The sequence below is a fragment of the Prionailurus viverrinus genome, chromosome D1 (genome assembly GCF_022837055.1).
Source record: "Prionailurus viverrinus isolate Anna chromosome D1, UM_Priviv_1.0, whole genome shotgun sequence".
Taxonomy (NCBI): Eukaryota; Metazoa; Chordata; class Mammalia; order Carnivora; family Felidae; genus Prionailurus; species Prionailurus viverrinus.
In genome coordinates this window covers 12,318,208-12,337,491 of record NC_062570.1, presented here as the reverse complement: position 1 = coordinate 12,337,491, position 19,284 = coordinate 12,318,208, and the positions used below count along the sequence as shown (strand labels likewise).

Genomic DNA, 19,284 nt, shown 5'->3' with positions numbered 1-19,284 from the left:
GGGGCTCACTGAGTGTCTGTTAAGCCTTGTTAAGGAGTCTGAATTCCACCCTAAGAGTCCCCACCAGGGACTTTAATCACAGGAGTGACAGGATGCTCTCTGCATTTTTGGAAAATCCGTCCGGGCTGCCACACATCAGCACGGAGGAAGGAGCAGAGGGAGGCAGAGCACCTGGGGTCTGTCCTCCTCTGCCCTCTCCCCTTCCTGGTGGGCGGAGCCAGGGGCTCCCCAGGCAGCCGGGTGGGGAGAGCTGGACACAGACGGCTTCGCACTTGGCCTGCCATCTGCCTCTTCTCACCCGCCACAACGTGCCAGAGTCTTCAGCAAGCCTCCCCGGCTCTGGGCCTCCACTCTCCCACCTTTGATGGGGGGGGAGAACAGCCCCTCAGAGCTGCAAAGACAGCTGTTAAAGGCGGCGATGATGTGACCCAAGTGCCCACCCGAACAGGAGCGGCCTCAGCCGGGCAGGGACGCTGCCTGTGCGTCGGGGGCTCCCACCTCGTGGACTTGGAAACACATTCGGGAGGGACGCAGCCCCTCCCTCGGCTGCCTGGCCCCTCTCCTGACCCCAGCAGAGCGCCCCCGTGGCCAGCGCCGTCCTGGAGGAGGCGGCCCGCTGCTGCAGGCCAGGGCAGAGGGCAGCGGGGCCAGGCTGGCAGGGGCGGGAGGGTGGGGACTGAGTCAGGCCCCAGAGCGTTCTCAGGCTGGCCGGGCCAGGGCCCCTTTCTCTCCATGAGATCATATCTGGGTCAAAGAGCATGTAAAGCAGGCAGACCCCAGCGGCCACACAAAGCCCATTCAGCCCAGCCCTATTCACTTACCTCCTCTCCCCCAGAGCCCACACCACAGCGACCCCAGCGCAGCGCCTAAGCCCCAGCTTTGATGTCCAAGAACAGAAAACGGCATTAAATGTTGTTTTAAAGAGGGAGTGCTCGCTGCCCTCCCATCTGTCAAGAGAAAGCTGAGGCCCGAGGGGGAGGGATGTGGGGGAGGGGCGGGAGGCCTGGGGGACCTCAGAGAGGGGACCCAGAGAAGAAAGGGATGCACGCGGAGGAACAGGGTCGGTGGGGGGGGCGGCCCACAGACGCTCAAAATCAAACCAAATATATTTTTGGCCAAGGGCTGTTTTCCAAGATGAGCAATGTGGGGAGAGGAAAAAGAATTTGGGACAGAGAGACAAAAAGCCAGGAGAAACCTCAAAAAAAATAAATAATGCGAGAAGACATGGTTAGAGGAATATAGAGAGACGATGGGAGAGAATGACAGAAGGGCAGAGCAGAGAAACAAGGAGAGAAGCAGAGAGCCAAGTGGTTAAGGGGCGCAGCTTGCCCTGCGGGGTCCCTTCCTCCTCCGGGGTCATCGGGTCGTCCCAGGTAAGTGTGCTTCCAGGTGGTTCTCTGCTGGCAACCGGGTAACGCAGCCCTTGGGCCTCGCAGAGTTGAAAGGCGCCCCTCCCAGTCCAGGCCCAGAGCAGGCAGGTGGGGCAAAGATCCAAGCCTTCCGGGCAGGGTGCAGTGTGCGGAGGGGGTCAGGTGGCCCCTGATGCTTGGCCCTAGTTTCATACCCCATGTGGGGACTCTGTGTCCCCCCAGTAGGAACAGATTATTTTGGATGGAGCCAGACAGGTAGGACCGCCTCCAGCAGAGGTGCTGAACCAAGACACCTAGGATTTGGTGAGGCTGGTCTAACCACTCTGGACAACCGGGGCAATGCTGCCGTCCCCAGGCAGAGGAAGGAAGAAAAACCCGGAGGAGAAACCTGGGCCCCAGGATAGGGAGAGGACCCAAGAGGCAGTTGTCCCCATGGGAGTTTTGCGCGAATGCCTTATTCTGTCAGTGGGGATGTTGGGTCCGCACCCCAGCTCCCACCTGCTCCCCTGTTCCCATCTCCTTTCTCCATGCCGCATGGCTGCCACACACCCAGGAAACTTAAACTGCGTGGAAGCTTCTTGAGAAATGACAGGGAGAAGTTGACAACGTCTCTAAAGAAGACCAGACAGGAGGGGGCCCTGCCTGTGGAGTCCTGGGAAAAAGCAAACCTTGATTCGGCATCAGGAGATCCGGATGCGGGTTCCAGCTTGGCTCCTCAGCAGCTGCGTGATCCCGAGCCGGTTAACACAAGCAAGAGGGTTCGGCTCTGTGGCTCACTGGGATGTCTGCTCCTCGAGGACAGGGGTTCCGTCCTGTCCCCACTGAATTCCCAGAGCTCAAGCAGTAACTGATCTGAGCTACTGCGTGAACGTCTATGGTGTTGACTCCAGACATTTTCCCAGGATCAAACGATAGTGTATTTAATGCTATCTTTAAAAGAAAAAGTGTTAGAAAAATACATTGCAAAGTGGGCATGTGCCTTGGAAAATATGGCATAAAAGGCCGCAGAACTACACCAGAACTTTCTCTTCCCCCATCCCCAGCCAGAAATCTCAGTTCCTCCAGTGTTACCCACCCCAGAAACGTCAGAAAAAACAAAGCAGCTTTTTCTTTTTTTTTTTTTAAAAAAAGGGGACACTTCAAGCCAGAGACAACTGAATTAACTTTATTCTCTTCTAACTGCAGATTCAAGGTATACAACTGAACATTGCTATTTTTCTTATGAGACTTATAAATAAAAATACAAAAAATGTTCACTACAAAAAAATCTACTGTTAGTAGGATGTAAAAAATATTCTCTTTGCTATAGAAGGCACAAACTTCACTTAGTGACACATGGAGAGAGAAAAAAAACCTGCAGCAGTAAATTCATTTTTTTTCTTTTTTTTTTTTTTTCCTTTTTAAATCTTGTCAGAAACACTGAAATTACAAAGAAACGCATCAATCTACACGGAACGAAGGCAGATGCGGAAAGCTGCGACCAGGACCGCACTGACATTGGGTGACATGGGGACTAGACCACAGAGGGACTGGCAAGCAGGGCTGGGGCTGGGCAGGGGCAAGGGGGGAGGGGGGAAGGGGGAGGGGGAGGGAGGGCGGGGAGAGAGAGATTTGTACAAAAAAAAAAAAAAAGTAACCGGTAAAATTGAAGAAACAAAATTGGGCAGCCTCCTAAAATTAGGCTAAGAGGAGGTGCTGAGGTAGACATGAACTAGAACGTCAATTAATTAAAAACACGAATTCTGTAATACAGAGCGATAGGACTGGCACTTGTGCTGTCACCACAGAAGACAAGCCACAAAAACAAACAAGTAACAAAACGAAACATAATACCCAAACCAAAAGGCTTAGTTTTGCTTGGTCCAGCAGGGCAGCGGGGGCCCCCAGTGCTATAATTTACATACATATATATATATATTTATCTTTATATATATGGGTTGGATGTCATGGTGCACCACCACGGCTTTGTAACCTCACAAAGATCATGCATAACACTACGTGAACAAATTCTATGACACACACCAGGAGGCTGGTACCCTGTCTGCAAAGTGGGCCATCAAGGACCCAGGAAGGCAGGGCCGGCAGCCGACAGGCCTGCGAGGCCCGCACCCCTCTCTCCCCACCCTCTTCCCCTGACCCAACCTCCCTGGTCTCTCTTGCACCCTCTCCCGGCTGGCTCTGCCTTCTCCTCCACCCATGAGCGCCACGGAGCAGGGTCAGTCTGGCTTTCTTCCCTCCTACTGAAACGTCCAAGGAAGTGCTGCCATGAAGCTCCAGGAAGGAAGAAACCAGATGGAAGAGGGAAAAAGATAGGACAGAGGCCCAGGAAAAATGAACAGAGTCTGATCTTTCTCTGCTTTTCTAACACGTGGTGCCCCAGCTTTCACTCTTACTGGACTTGCAGGGGACTCTCCACAAATCTCATCCTGCCCGCCACCCTCACTGGACAGTCCAAAGGCTGCCCCACCACTGCTCACCCCTGCAGCCGGCCGTACCAACAGCATCCAGAAGGGTACCATACACTTGTGAAAAATTGCAGCAAATATTGTGTTTTTTTTTTCTACACATGGAGAAACGTTCAGGCACAAAGACTAAACAAGCCCGCATTGCATCCCTGGATTGTACTGAATCACTGGGGCCCCCAGCCTCCCTACCCACCCCTGCACCCCAGATCTACCTTCCCCATATCCGTGGCCTCCTCCAAAGCAGCCCAAAGCAGCAATGATATTTACTATTTTATATCTCTCTCTTGCTATATATATATATATCTATATATTTGTCTATCCTATATACACATAGGATTTTAATGCTTTGAATGAGTGAAGGAGTGAATAGGGAAAGAGCACATGATGGGTAAATGTCACCAAAAGCATTAAGGGACACGCCTGTAGGAGCTGAACACTAGAAAGGGACCATTAAGCAGCTCGGACTTTCCCGGCTGGAGAAGTTTCGCTAATGCTGGGTAAGGCAGTAGCAGGGAGGGTCGTCAGCGGTAACACAGCTAAAGGCAGCAGGTGGCCAAGGGGCAAGATGCAGAATGGAGAGGGAAGTAACACTCAGCTCTCACCTGGGGAGACAGCACCCTCTGCCCTCCTAGTCTCCCCAGCCCCCTTTATTCAGACACATCTGAAGACTCCAGATAATTTTTGACCTTCGCCTTGGCCCTTAGGCCTGGCAAAGAAGGCCTTGGCAAGGTCAGAATTACTTCATCTTTGTGAGTAGGAACCTAGCAAAGAGGCATGTTGGACTCTATCCGGGTGTCGAGGCTTCGTCGGGGAGGAGGGGAGAGCAAAGCCAACACGGGCGTCTCCCATTCAGTATCCTTCAGAAACCACCCATCCTGACCCTCTGTCCTCATTTCCCTGCTGGGGTCCCTCAGGGACGGTGGGGGGCAGACAGGTGCTCACTTAGTACCATCCGATGCTGCAACACCAGATTACAACAATACTGCGTGACTGAACACACCACCACACACAAAAAGCACACGCGCGCACACACGCACACACAGAGGGGTATTTGGTGGTGGCGGTGGTGGACTTTTTTTTTTTGTCTTTTTTCTTTCCTATTCACATTACAAAAGGAAAAAAGGGCAAGGTTCTGTAGAACTGACGAAGGAACTAACAAACATTACAAAAATATTACAATTTGTAAATATTAGCTCAACCCTCTCAGCTTTTATGAACAGGGCAGGAGACCCAGGCTGCATGGGAAGGGTGGGGGCGAGTGAGAGGTGTCAGCTACGTCTATGGAATAGTTTCTTTTTTTTTTTTTCCTTCCCCACCAAAGTTGCAAGAGATCTTGCTGTTAAAATATTGTTTTCGGGGGTTTACAGACCCCCTTCTTCCCAGGCTGGGGGAGGAAACATAGTGCATAAACATTTCTTACAGACCGCCCCTCCCCCAGATGATTTGCCTCTTTTCACATTATCAACACGACAACTGCTCTAGTCACATAGTTCAACTTTTTTTGTCCTTTCCAAAGCACTAAGTCATTATTACAACTGCAAAAGAGCATCCTCCCTACCTGACCATCACCGACCGACAGTCTAGTGACACGGTCCCCCCAAGTTCCGATCCCCCCCACACAATTTTTAAGGCCTTCAAATTTGGTGGGCAGGATTGCAGGGGAGGGCAGGAGGGACGGGGCCGAGGGACAGGGGGGTGGTCACAGCAGCACCCATCCCTCCGACTTCCCTAGAGCCCTCACAACCCTTCTCCCCAAAACCACTTCCCCAAAACCACTTTTAAAACCCTAAGATAAAAACGCAGCCACAACTTTCTCAGAGAGAGAAAGGAAAGAAAAAAAAAAGAAAACAAACAAACAAACACAACTCTTACAAATAAAGCATGAGATGAAACGGAGGGCCCATCCCAAAGCGAACCAAATATTGCAAACGTGCTTTCCAAAATTCAGGGGGGGGAGGTTGGGGGGAAGGAGGGAAACAGAGCAGCAGAAAGGGAGGCGGCAAGGGAACAAAAGAACTGGAGGAACATAAGAGGTAGCTTTTAGAAAAACAACACCCCCACCCTAACGCAACAAAACAGAGGCCGGCTCATCCCCACGCCAGCCCTGCAAAAGAGACCCATTTTGGCAATGATAACGCACACAGAGGCGGGGCCACACGGTTGCAGGGATCTGAATAATACAGGCCCCCAGGCCCAAAGGACCCAGCAAATTCTAAGAAAGGTAGGATCTTCTCCAGAGTGTTTTAGGCTGAACCCTTGCTGGGTACAGAGGACTCCGGGAGGCCCTGGGCAGAGCCAACGGTGACTCCAGAGTGCCCCTGACACACCCTCCCTTTTGCCCACCTTCTGCTGACCCCGGCTCTCACGTCCTGATCCTGAGTACTCCACTCCTTTCGTCCAGCTCTGTCCAGCTGGGATGGCAAAGGGCCGTGGCCAGCTGAAGTCTACTAAACCAACTATTAATTTATACAAGAAACAGAAAAGAACGTCCTCCCCATTCCTCCAACCCCCAACCAAAAAAGAGATACAGGGGTTAAAAAAGCTCATGAGGTCACAAAAAACTGAGGTAATTCAAGTACAATGTGCTAACAGGGGAACAGGGGACACAGAAAAGAAGCAAAACATTTACATAAGGGCCAAAGCGCTTTCTACTCCTCTTCCTCCTCTCCTTCCTCCTCCCTGGGAACTTGCGGGGGGGGGGGGGGGGGGGGGCGGGGGGGGGGTGTTGCCCTGAGAGCCAGGAACTCTGTGCTGCTCTCTGGACCAGGGCTGGGGTCCCCACCCCCAACCAGCTAGCCTAATCCCCGGGCAGGGCGTCCCCTTCTCCAGGTGTAGGACACATCTGGGCACATCCTTCCCTCGGACAATGAGCCCTTTCACGGACGCCTTCTCCTAGGGCCTGAAATAGGGGTGGTAGGGATTGGTGTTGGTTTGCTCGGTGGGACGGTATAGGGTTAGTTATGTTTTCCCATTTTGGAAGCGAAAGCAGCTCAGCAGGAACCTCGCTCATGACAGGGCTTGACTAGGGTGGGGTACTCCATTTATTTTGTGTTCTCAGAAAGCGGAGGGTGGGGTGAGGGGGCTGTGGAGTCCAATGCAGCTTCCCAGCTAGGGAGCTAAGCCAGGAGGGAAGGCGCTGCCTGATGCATGAGGGGCTGGGCACCCCTGCACTTGGGAGGGGCCTCTTGGAGGCAGGGAGCAAGGAGCCGGGGGACGGGCAAGAGCCATGAGGCTGCTGAACACCTTGAGGGGACACCCCAAGCGGCAGAGCTGGGGGGTGGGGGGCAGCAAATGAACCGAGTGGTGGGACGGCAGGAGAGGCCCTCCCACTCCACTCTGCCCCCAGAGCTGCCATGTGACCATCGACTAGTGACTGTGACCCAACCCAGCCCCACCACCTGCGGGCCCCCTCCCTCTGAGGGCGACAGGCAAAGATTGTTTGGCTCTGACCACAGCACCCCTCACCCCCTCCCTAGCCTCCACTTCTGGATGCAAAAGGAGGGTCTGGGTGGAGGAAGAGAAAAATATACCACCAAGTGAGCTAAACAAACTATGCTCACCCCAACCCAAGAAAATGAAGCCAACCTCCAGCCAGGGAGGAGGGACAGAGGCCGCCGGGGAGGGGTGGTGGCGGGGCATCCAGGTCACTTGGAGCCCCAGAGAGAGTCCGAGGCCAGACAGCTATCAGGTTTCCTTTTTCTTCTCTCTCTCTTTTTTTTTCTTTTTTTCTATTTCCTTTTTTTTGTCTTTTTCTTTCTTTTTTTTCCACAGTCCTTCCTCGACTTCATCCTGCCCTAACTCTTCTCTCCTGGCTGCCCGCTCCCCTGCCACTGCCGCCGTCTTGCCTCACACGTAGCACAGGTAGAGGTAAGTCTTCTCTATCCTCCAGTCGGGCGGGATCTCCTCGGGCTTGTGGCCCTTCATGTGCTTCTGCATAGAGGAGAGGCTGGGGCAGTATTCCGTGCAGATGGTGCACTGGTAGGGGGAGGCGCCGTTGTGCGTGCGCAGGTGCTTAATCATGGCCGAGTAGTCCCGGGAGCGCTGGTGACACAGCTTACACTCAAAGGGCTTCTCACCTATGGGGGGAGGGCAGGACAGAGCCAGGACACAGGGAGAGGGCCGTGAGGGTCTCGCCAGGGCTGCTCTGGGCCCTCGCTCCACCCCCAGGATTGCTGGAGACTTGGGCCCCTCTAGTTCAGCACCTCCCACTAGAACTTTCTGCGACGACAGATGCACCATCCAATATGGTAGCCACTGGCCACAAAGAGCTACTGAGCACCTGAAGCACGGAGGCACCATCCAGTATGGTCGCCCCTGGCCACACGGAACTACTAAGCACCTGAAGCGTGGATACACCATCCAATATGGTAGCCATTGGCCACAGAGAGCTACTGAGCACCTGAAGTGTGGCTAATGCCTCTGGAACTACATGCTCAGTGGCTCAGAGGGACTCCATGGTTCCTCATTTCAGCAGCCACACATAGCAAGGGGCTGCCCTGTTGCCAAGCACACCCTTAGCCCTGCCTCATTCTATTTAACCCTCCCAAAGGCCCAGAATCTTACCTTCTGAAGAAAGGATATGGGGGTCTAGAGAAGGGACAGTGAGGCCCTGAAAGTCCTTCGGGATATTCCTTCTAGGGGAACACGGGGATAGAGTCGTTTTGAGGCTACAGCTGGTGGGGAGGAGGGGGATGAAAATGAGGGAATCCTTTCCTTCAAATGTGTTCCATTTGGGATGCCTACTCCTCTAAGACTACAAGCAGGTGCCCTGGACCCTGCCTTCCCCGGGGGCTAGAGAGCAGTGAGGGACAGAGAGCCTGGGAGTGCCCTGCCACACCCTAGCTGCTGCCCAGCCTCCTCCCAGTTAGAGTCCCCTGGAGCTGAGCAGAGGGTGTGAGGGAACCTTGTTTCGATACAGTAATTAACTGGCCAGCCATCTCGCTATCAATACTCCTCTGTGCAGAGGCCCCAGCAAATAATGAAGTAATGAACAGCCAAAGTGATCTAACTATCGACCTGCTATTTACAATAGTCACCACCAATGCATTTAATGATCGGCTCGCCAGGTCACATCCCCAGCAGGGGGCTAAGGAAGCCCCAGGGCTCTGGAAAATACCGGGAGGGACTCTAGCTGTCAGCAGCAAGCACCCCACCCAAGGCTTTCCTTATGGCCCAGGCTGGAGGCAAGAACACACAGCTATGACAGCACGCATCCTCTCCTTGTTGCCTCCTTTATCCCCCCACCTCCTATGGAAGCATACTCTCCCCTCGGCCAGCACAACCTGTCCTCAGTCACCCCTCAGTCACCTCTCCCCACCGTCTTCTGGTCAGGACGGCTGTTTCCCCTGATCAGAGGAGGCTTCAAGTTTACCAGATTCCACTAGCTTCCACTACGCCTCGTATCCTCATGGGAGGTCCTTCTGAATACACACCGTCCCCCCAACCTGCAATGTGCTGCTGGGAAGCAGTTAACAACTGGCTCTCCAAAAAGGCCCGATTCTGTAGCAGTTGCCCATGGCCATGTTGGGACTACTCTGACCCCGGCTGCTTTTAAGCGACTGAGGTGATGTCACTGCACTTGGGAAGAGATGGGCAAGATGGGCTTTCACGGGCCACTGCAGGCCAGCTCCAGCCTTCCACTGCCCCCGAATCTGGCAATTCTGGACACCATGGCCATGTCTACTCGTTCTGTCCTCAGACCCCACCCTCTGATCACATTTCTCTTGCATAAAAAGGAATGTGAAAGCCCTGTGAAATGCTACAACGTTATACATGAAGAGGGGTTAGTAAATACACCTGCCCCTCTGATCTCTGAGAAGAACTCAACCCAACAGTGTCTCAGCTCTCATCCTAACCAGACTCAGTGCCCACCCCCCAGTTCTTACTCTAACCCCCAGTAACAAGAAACCATCCCAGCTTCTACTTTTCAGTAAGCAGGCCAACTTGACCCCAAATCAGGACGCACAAACTGCAAGCCGTTGGCATGGCTGCCTGGAAGGCCAGTCTGGGCCCCTGGAAAGCGTGCCATGATCAATTAGCAATGTCTGCCTCGGCCTTGACCCCAGGCAGTGGCACCTGGGCCATCATGCTAACCTTCACCAGAGTCACGTTCCAGTCTTGGGGTAAGTCTTGGACTATCCTCGCCCGGGCTGCCCTGGAGAGCCACCTGCCCCTTACCCCTCACCCAGGTCCCTGCCCCAGCTCAGGTGCCCTCACCGGTCTTCAGTACCTGTATGCACCCTATAGTGCGTCTCCAGCTGGTGCTTGAGGCTGAACTTCTTGCCACAGCCATTGCACTCATAGGGTTTCTCGCCCGTGTGGATGCGTTTGTGGCTCTTGAGCGTGCTCTCGTCCCGGAAACAGCTGCCACAGAACTCACACTCGTAGGGATGGTCGCCTGTGGGGACAAGGGGCTGGATCAAGGCCTTGCCTCTCCCCCTCTTTAGGAGACCACAAGCCACATTCAGTACGCCAGGAAGAGGAGACTGCCTGCATTCACCCCCATTCTCCAAAGACCATGGAAAGACCCGCCCCCCCCCCCCCAGCTCCCAATGTGAACAGTGTGTTCACAGAGGTCCGTACTTCACTGTGGCCCCTCAGTTGCCCATGGGTCAAGGGCCAGTCTCAGGAAGAGGGAGCCCATTTGGTTCAGGGATGAACAGCAATCCCCAGAAAGCAGGCCCCCACAGAGGGAAAGCAGACCTGTGGGCTTTGAAACCTTGTCCCCCAGCTCCTCAGGCTCCCTTCTCTTCCTTTCCTGTAGGTCAGGGGCAAAAGCCATGTTAGCCTGACTGACTCCCCCCTCCTCAAAAAAAACCCTCCAATCTGAGAAACAACTAGATCACACTGCCCACCCCCCACCCCGTCCAAATGCTTTCTGCTCTCTCCCTCCTCCTTAGTTTCAGCAGCTATGCTCTCTGCTTGATTTCTTCTTTTCTGCCCAGCAAACTCCTAGTCATCCTTCAAAGCCCGGCTCACACATCACCATGGTGTGGAAGATTCCCTGTAGCCACCCCCCACCCTCCAGGCAAATTGAGTCACTCTCTTTCTTCTGTCCCAAAAGAGAAGAAATGTCTAGCATTTTGTTATTTTAGCAAGAAACACAGGATTCTCACTGTACAGAGGAGAAGAATGAGAGGCTGAGAGATAGATGGTCTCTAAGGTCAAACAGCTTGTAAGCAGCTGAGTCGGGATTCAGATCTCGTTCCCAGAGTGTGGACACGCGATACTCATCAGACCTCTAAGTGACACGCTGTACCGCGTGTCTCCTGTCATGCCCTCGGTGCCTCTAGAGTGGAAGCCCCTCCAGGGTAAGAAGGGGTCTCATGCATCCCCGTTGCCTCGGTACGTAGCACTGGGACGCCCAGAGCAGGCGCTCGGGAACTGGGGGGTAGATGAAGTTGTTACTGGCTCCCTCCACCCAGCGGGGAGAGCTGTCGTCCATGGCCTGGAATCAGTGCCCAATCAGCCTCCCTTCCTGCGCTTCCCACCCCTCAGTCCTCCGGAGGGTGAGAAGCCGGGGTGTGGGGATCCACCATCACTTTCTTTGAACCACCCAACGCGGGGGTTTCGGGGGCTGAAAGGTGAGGACTTCAGCTACTTATTTATTACAGGAGTGAAGGCACAGACAATAAAGATAGATTGATCACCCCAGACTTTGTTCATGAATATTTAAATATCGCTGATTCGTCTTGTCACTGTAATTACAATTTCTCTGGGCTGCATCTCCAACAACCACAGTTTATGGTAAAGAATGGCCCACTGTATTTCACTTGTCCCTCTGCAGATGCGCGAGCCTGCCAACCGTGTAATGTCCTCTGCATTTCATACATTTTCTTCAGCTGCTGAAGGTTTAAGTCATCCACAATGACCTACGTTTTTTCATTATCCCCATGTCAAACCGCACTCGTGCCTGGGCATAAATTGTCCTCCTCGTTATAGACTCGCATGCCTGTGCCTTCACTTCCTCTTTAAAATGATATTTTACTCTCTTGTCTCTCTCCTCCTCAGGCCGCCAACCCAACCTCCCCCCTCTCCAACGCAGGCCCCTGTGCCCACATAAATTCTCATCTCTTCTGATGGTTCTGAAGGGTTTTTAGGGCTCTGTGGGGAGTGGATGCTGGGGTCTGCTCACTGCAGGCTCTCTCCCCACAAGAAGTCATGGAGGGGTAGGGTGGGAGCGCTCCCACGAGGCGTCGGACAGGAGAAGGCGCAATAGCAGAGCCATCCCTCGACACGAATTCCTCCCAACCTACGGGGCCCAGCCCTGGCTCAGAGGTACGTGCAGATCCGGGGCCGGACTGAATCCTGGGGTTCTCGGCACCTGCCTGCCCTCTGGCTGCCAGGCTTGTGCGGACCACCCGGGCCCTGACCGCCAGCCCCACCAAACCCAAAGGGAGCGGAGGTCCGTGCACATGCTGGTCCTAATTAGCCGCATGTCTGTGGGGCTGAGGGTCAGTCTGTGCGGGCCTGTGCCCGTGTGCCCCTCTCCCCGTGCAGACGCCTGCACACACAGCCACCCCCCACCGTCTGACATCCGACTTCCCCTCCTTGCCGAATTGGCAACGATAACGACTTTAATCAAGGATTCAGTATCCTCATTAAGATATAAATAAATAAATAAAGCAAGGGCCACGTGAGACTTCAGCGAGAGCCCGGTAATTAAAACGTACATCGGCAGCCACCCGGCCGGGGGAGGCGGGGAGCGGGGAGCCACCGCCTGTGCCCTTCCCCTCCAGAGGGGGGCCCTGAGAGTTCAAAAAACAAAGGGTTAAGGCAGAGAGGTTTGTTTGATCAGATTTTTATGAATTTAATTATGAAGTGGATCACATGTTAAATGAGTTTGAATAGGAAATCTCCAGAGTCAGCCCAGGGAAAGGAGTAAAGAGGAACTCGGAGGGGAAAAAAAAAAAAAAAAAAAAAAAGACACACGCACACACATGCACTTTGAAGCATGGCAAGCACCTGGCCTAAAACCCTCACCCTGAGGCTTAATGGTGTCACTGTGGCCAAAATGTACACAAAACTGGCTGCAGAACTCAAAATCCAATTTGTGGCACGTTGATTAACTCTGTACCCTCTTTAATGAGCTTGACATTAAGTGCAGGACAAACGAGACTAATTAGAGCCCCTCTGGCCTGCCCAGTGCATCTGTGACCCCAGCGGCCTGTCCTCACCTGGTGGTTTCCCTGGCACCGGCCTGGCCCCATCCCAGCGCCTCCTCTGGCCCCTCCCTTTAGCACAGCTGAGAGTTTATTATATGATGAGCCGTGTGAATCAGGGATCCATCAATGCCAAGAGCGCGGCTGGACTAACCTACAAAACACAGCTGCCGATGCTAAACACCCGGCCCCAGCAGCAACGGGGCCAAGAACAACGGAATATTAATGAGGCATTGTGCGTGGGGGTGTGCTCGGCCTGTATACATACGGCTTGTGTGCACAGGGCCTCGCCGGGGTGAAAATCGATGGGTGTGTATATGTGTGCGTGGGTAGCACACGTGCTCTATTTCCTAGATCAAGCAAGTTGCTTCTCCCAACCTATGTCTGGAATAGCCCCTCCCCACAGATCTGTGCATGACTGACACAGGGGCAGGTGATATTCTGACGTCTGCACTCCCAGAAGGGAAGAGCAGGGCACATCCCGGGTGGACTTCACAGGGCTGGGACCATTCAAGTCCCATGAAGTCCACACTGGTTCGACCCGGCAGCATGCTTCAAAGTGGTTGAAAGGTAACTGGCCACTTTGTTCATTAAGGTTGAACTTGGGGACCCAGTGGGGGAGGTGTGGACAGGCTGGTGCCTATACCACAGGGGATGCTTATACAGTCACTAGAGAAAGTCCTCATTGATATTCCCTCCTCCTGAGCCCTTCTTGTTGGGAACCTACCTTATGGGACCTCTCCTTGTCCTATGCCAGCGAGCCTGAATAGTTCTAAGCAAATCAAGTGATGTGAAGGCAATATGCTCCCCTGAAGTGAACGGCATCAAAAAGCATGAGCAGGGTTGCGGGGGGGGGGGGGGGGGGGGGGGCTCCTTGATGAAGATGCACACCACTGGCAGGACAGGCCTTCTCGGTCCAGGATAAGTAAAGCCCCTTCCTCATTCCGCAAAGCCCGCCACCCACGAGAGGCCTGGCCTGTGTACTTAATCCCAGAGCTGTGACAAGACCCAAGAATGAGGAGAGAGAGGGTCCTACCATCCCCTGTCTTGAGGAACACAACTTTTTCTACCCCCTCCAACAGACATGAGCAAACACCCCATTATACACCCCAATATGGAGTGTGCCTGTCTCCCGGGCCCACCCTGTCCCCCACTCCCACTCCAAACCCAGGACAGAGCACGCACAAGCAGAGACACATGCAGACTCAGAGAGGGACACTCCTTTCTCCAGGTACAGTCGGTAAAGACCCAATTTTGTCACAGAGAAAGGAATGAACTTAAGTCACCCATTACCTTGCTAGGGGATCGATCTGCCCCTCAGCCCTCAGGGTCCATCTAGAGGGTGGGGCACAGGGCCCAGTCCCTGACTCACAACCACCTTCCTCTCCCGTCCTCTGGCTCATTGTTCATAAACCCTCATCATCTCCCCTAAGCAAGGTTAAGGGCTAAGGATAGAAAATTTGCTTCTGTTATTGTAGAGCCAGCAGGACCACTTCTGCAACATTCCCTTAGGAGCCCGAGGGGGACTTCAGGAGCGAATGGTCGTGGGGTGGAGGCTGTGGCAGATGGTTGAGACCAAACAGGTAGTTTTTTTTCCCGAAATAGGTTTTGGGTCCACCTGCCTCAGAGTCTTTTGAGAATATGTATCAAGGACGCGGAGTCTCGGATCCCACCCACATCCGCTAAGTCAAAGTTTCCGAAGGTGGGACCCAAGAGCCTGCATCTCCAACGAGCACCTGCTGTGTGGAACGCACAGAGACTGGGACCCACAGGCCCCCAGGGTGGGATGGGGAGAACCACGAACACGTACCTGCACCGCGGAAGCGCCCGCACGCCCACCTCGAACCAAGAAGGGCGGAGGGCCGACTCGACCTCACATCTCCACTCCACGTTTTTGGAGGTAAATCCAGACACGGGTTCCCAGGGAGCCCGACCATCCACCCGCCACCTGCACGGGCCTACCTGTGTGCGAGCGCAGGTGACGTTTGAGGGCGGTGTGGCTGGGGAAGGTGCGGTTGCACTCGCTGCAGGTGTAGCTGCGCACGCCCGCGTGGACCTCCATGTGCTGCTGGAGCGCGCTCTGAGCCTGGAAACGCTTCCCGCACAGCAGACAGAAGACAGCCATGTCCGTGCCTGTGGGAAAGAGGAGCGGGGAGAGCCTCAGGGGGGCGGAGCGCAAGGCCATTCTTTACTGGTCCAGGTCCGGACGAGAGAGCAAGAGCCAGGGCCAGGACCAGTGCCTCCAATCCCCCAAGCTCAGGGGCAAACCCACAGGCACACCCAGCGTTGATGGAGCACCCAGTGTGCCACTGCCCTGGCGGACAGCATCAACTTACCGCTCACCCTCACGGAACCTAAAGAGAGAGGAGAAAGAGAGGATCGGATGCGTCGCAACAATAAATGTGCGTCAGCGGCCGCGTGTAGTGCTGTGTCAGAGGCAGGGTACTGGGAAGTCAGGGTGGCCTCTGTGAGGAATCACTGTAACGAAGACGGTATGCACCCAAGCCATTGCTCGAACATAACTGCTTTAAAATCCCATCTCTACCACCTCACCTTTCAGATAAGGCAAATGAGGCACACAGACAGACTGAGCAACTTGTCCAAAGCTCCCCCAGAGTTCGGAAGCTGCAGACACGCCGTTCGAACGCCGGCTGCCTGGGTCTGAATCCTCTCCGGAGGCTTAGCCACAGGCTCTATTCTTTTCTTTTAATTTTTTTTAATGTTTATTTATTTTTGAGAGAGAGAGAGAGAAACAGAGTGTGAGCAGGGGAGAGTCAGAGAAATAGGTAGACACAGAATCTGAAGCAGGCTCCAGGCTCTGAGCTGTCAGCACAGAGCCCAATGCGGGGCTGGAACCCACGAACCGCAAGATCACGACCTGAGCTGAAGCTGAGCTTAACTGACTGAGCCACCCAGGCACCCCAACAGACCCTATTCTTTTAACCAGCTCTCTCTTCCTTTCACTTAAGAGTCCATTCATCCAACAAATATTATTCTAGTACCTTCTATAAGGGGCACTCTCTTTTGGGCACTGGGGATATAACCATGGAAAACTGGACAAAGTCTCTGCTGCCGTTGTAGATGTCACCCCGCACCCGGGAAAGAGCATCCCTGAACACTCTGGAAAGAAACGTAGCCGATCGGAGGATCAGAGAGAAGAACAACACAGCTGGAGAGATGGGGAGACAGTGGAGGGGAAGGCCGAACCAGCAGGCAGGGCCAGGTCATGTGGGGTCTCAAAAGCCACGTGAAGATGTTTAGGCTGCGTCCCAAGACCAATGGGCAATTGTCAAAGGGCTTTAAGCTAATGAGCATCATGAGATTTCCATTTTACTCTGTCTGGTCATTCCCTGCACTCATCAGAAGCACAGGTGAATTATGGTACCCTACACAAACAGGCTGTTATTTTCTATTATCAGCCCACTTTCTGATCAACCTGTTCTGGAGCCACAGCCATTCTGGGTACAGCAGCCCATGAGGAAGCATCTACACCCACCATCTGAGTCCTAACTGGTGGCTCATTGCCCGCCATTTTGGATCCTGTTTCCCTCAGCGTGTCAGCTCCCCTGGGAAGCTCATCTCTCCCCTCTTGGTGGCATCTGGGTGATATAACCTGTGCTCAGCCCTGCATCGCCCTGCCCTGTGTGAAGGATGCAAGTAAGTGGGAAGGGTAGACAGGCCTAGCATCTGTCCACCCAGCCCAGAGGGGGAGGAAGGGCGGAGCTCTGTCTATTCTGTGTGGAATCAAGGAGCTTCACATAGGTAGTGGGGTGAAGAGAAGGACAGCATGAGGACCTTGCTGCCTCCCGGGTCCCCCAACGGAGACAGCAAAGCGGTGGTCCGCTCTCGCTGCCTCAGTCCCATTCGTGGCTGGGTTTAAGATGAACTAGTGGGAAGGCCAGACCCTCCCCCTCCCTTCACAGCCACCCCTGCAGATGCTCAGAGGCCTGGGCAGCTGGAGCCATGCTCCATCCTGCCAGCAGTCGCTGCCTGCATACAGGCCCAGGGAAGGCCGGGCACAAAGCGGGAACGCGGTTTCGCTCCCGGCCTCCACACGCACGAGGGAAAGGAAGAATACAGGTGTTGTGCCGCTGCTTACCTGTGCCGCCATCTCATTGAAAACTTGCAACCAACCCCACTAGGCAGGCATCGTCCTCTCTCTTTTTTATGAATGGAAAAACAGAGCGGTTAAATAACCTGCCTAAGGTCACACAGTCCGAAGAGGCAGAGCTGGGATTTGAAAATGCCCAAGGTCTGTCTGACTTTAGAAAGCACAGGGCCAGGCCCCTATCTTCTTCTGGGTGTGCAATCTGTCCAGGCCTCTCCTGGAAGGGGCACAGTGATGACGCCAGCACACCAGCACTAACCCAGCTCGGTCCGGGGGCCCCCGGGCCTGCAGGACCCACTCTGGCAACAGTGAGACCGCCGTGGCCAGTGGGAGGTTGACCGCAAGCAGAGTCACAAGGTACAGCCCTCTGAAGACTCCCAACCTCCGAGGGCCACGAGAACCCCAGGAGGTGCCGGGGTGCTCGGCTCCACCTGCCTGAGGGGGTGGTCTGTGGGACAGTGAGCGGCCGGTATCCGTCCAGCAGGTGAACACACCCATGGGGGCAGTCCATCTGCAATGTGTGCAGTGAGACAGCTGCCCTGGCTGATTCATCCCGAGGGCCCCGAGCACCGGCCCCGATTAAGCCAGATGTCAAACAGCTGCCTTAAACTGGTCAGCTGGGGCAGGCCTCCTGGGCCAGCTAAGCCCTTCAGCGGCCCACAGTGCTCCTTCAGCATCCCCTGAAATCCCCGGCTGTGGAAGGTGCCTGGGTCAGAGGGACCGTGACAGTCCCAGTAGGATACCCCAAGCCTAAAAAGCCAAGCCCAGAGGAGTTCCAAGGGCTGGTACACCCAGCAGGACTGACTGGGGATACCGCAGCTCTCTGCCCTCTTGGTCTTCTGCAGGCTCCTCAAAGCTGCCCCCACTAGGCCATCCATACTTCTCAGGATGGCCTGGACCCTCTTCGTGTCCGGCCGGCACACTCCATGAATGTCACGAAGTGTAGGCACTGTGCTAAGTGACCAGGGGGATGCTGAGTTCAAGCACACACATAGGGACCCAGACTAGTTCCCAGGCAGGTCGATGGCCCACCAGGGGACAAGACAGGGTGACCCCATGAAAACTTTGGCTTTGAGAAATCAAGAGCATTAAGCAGCCAAGGAGCTGGAGGAGGGGTCCAGGGGCTGGGATAAGCAAGGAAACACCTCAAGAAAATCTCGGAGCAGGCAGACACAGGACAGACCCTGAGGACGGACACAAGCAGGGGACGTTAGTGGAGGATAAGACCACCGGGCCACATCGTCAGGTGGGACAGATCACACTTCATGCTACAGGCTATGCGATGCCAGGAAAGGACAGGGGTGCCGGCGTGACCCAACCTGCATGTGAGGACAACGCCCCCAGGGTCACGTGGGGACCAAGAGCAGCAGCAAGTGATCGGAAGCAGGCAGAGAGCGGATGGCTTTTTTGACAGCACTGGAGGTGGGTGGGGACGAGACTCGGGTATGGGCTGTGAGGACCAGAGGAGGGGGGGAGAACTGAGGCCCGGGCTGGAGGTGGGAAGCATGGTACACCTACAGTCCCGGGTGGTCAGCTCTGTGCCAGGTTTCAAGTTACATAATCCCCATGCGGGAAGGAAAGGCTGCAATGTCCCTGCAAAGGTCCCACTCCCCTTCCTGGGACATCTCACGAGCCTCAGGGGTCTCCTTGGCCACTGACACACCGGCCTCGGTGCAGAGATGAAGAGAAGGGGCCTGAGAGGCCCCATATCCACTCTCCCCTTCCTTCTGTCTGGAGACCAACAGCTGAGGAGATGGAAAAATGTTTAAAAAGCAAAAAGGAAAAGGTGGCGGGGGGAGAAGTGGAGGAGACACAAGAGAAGCCAGTGGTGCATGCAAGCTAAAAATCTAGAGACTAGATTTGAGTTATTAAACAATTTGCTGTAGTTTCTGCCTAGCTGATTGTTCGCATGTATGATGAGTCAAGGCAGATTCTATTACACTGGGAGATTAAGCAAATAAATGCTAGCTTTTGGAAACACATTAAAACGTGGGACTATGGAAATAAAATTATCTAGAAAATTGTATTAGCAAATTCATTAGCTGCAGTGAGGTGTGCAGCCGGGCAAGAGGGCCGGGCAGTGTTAAAACACTCGGCTCCTTTCAACGCCTGAGCTCCAGACATACTCGGTGCTCTTTCTGACGCTACAGAGAGACTTCGTGCCCGAGACCACACTGGGG

General features: G+C 54.3%; 1 protein-coding gene across 6 annotated transcripts in view; it reads right to left on the bottom strand.

The window, feature by feature from the left end:
* Positions 1 to 2,514: 2,514 nt before the first annotated feature.
* ZBTB16 (zinc finger and BTB domain containing 16) overlaps positions 2,515 to 19,284 on the bottom strand; it is a 194,822-nt gene continuing 178,052 nt past the window's right edge. For all 6 annotated transcript variants that reach the window (XM_047878717.1, XM_047878720.1, XM_047878715.1 and 3 more), the window contains exons 5-7: positions 14,959 to 15,129; positions 10,065 to 10,232; positions 2,515 to 7,911 (exon numbers count right to left, since the gene is read on the bottom strand). In XM_047878717.1, the coding sequence (XP_047734673.1) occupies positions 7,682 to 7,911; positions 10,065 to 10,232; positions 14,959 to 15,129 (569 nt within the window). In that variant the 3' untranslated portion in view covers positions 2,515 to 7,681. The remainder of the gene's footprint in view (positions 7,912 to 10,064; positions 10,233 to 14,958; positions 15,130 to 19,284) is intronic.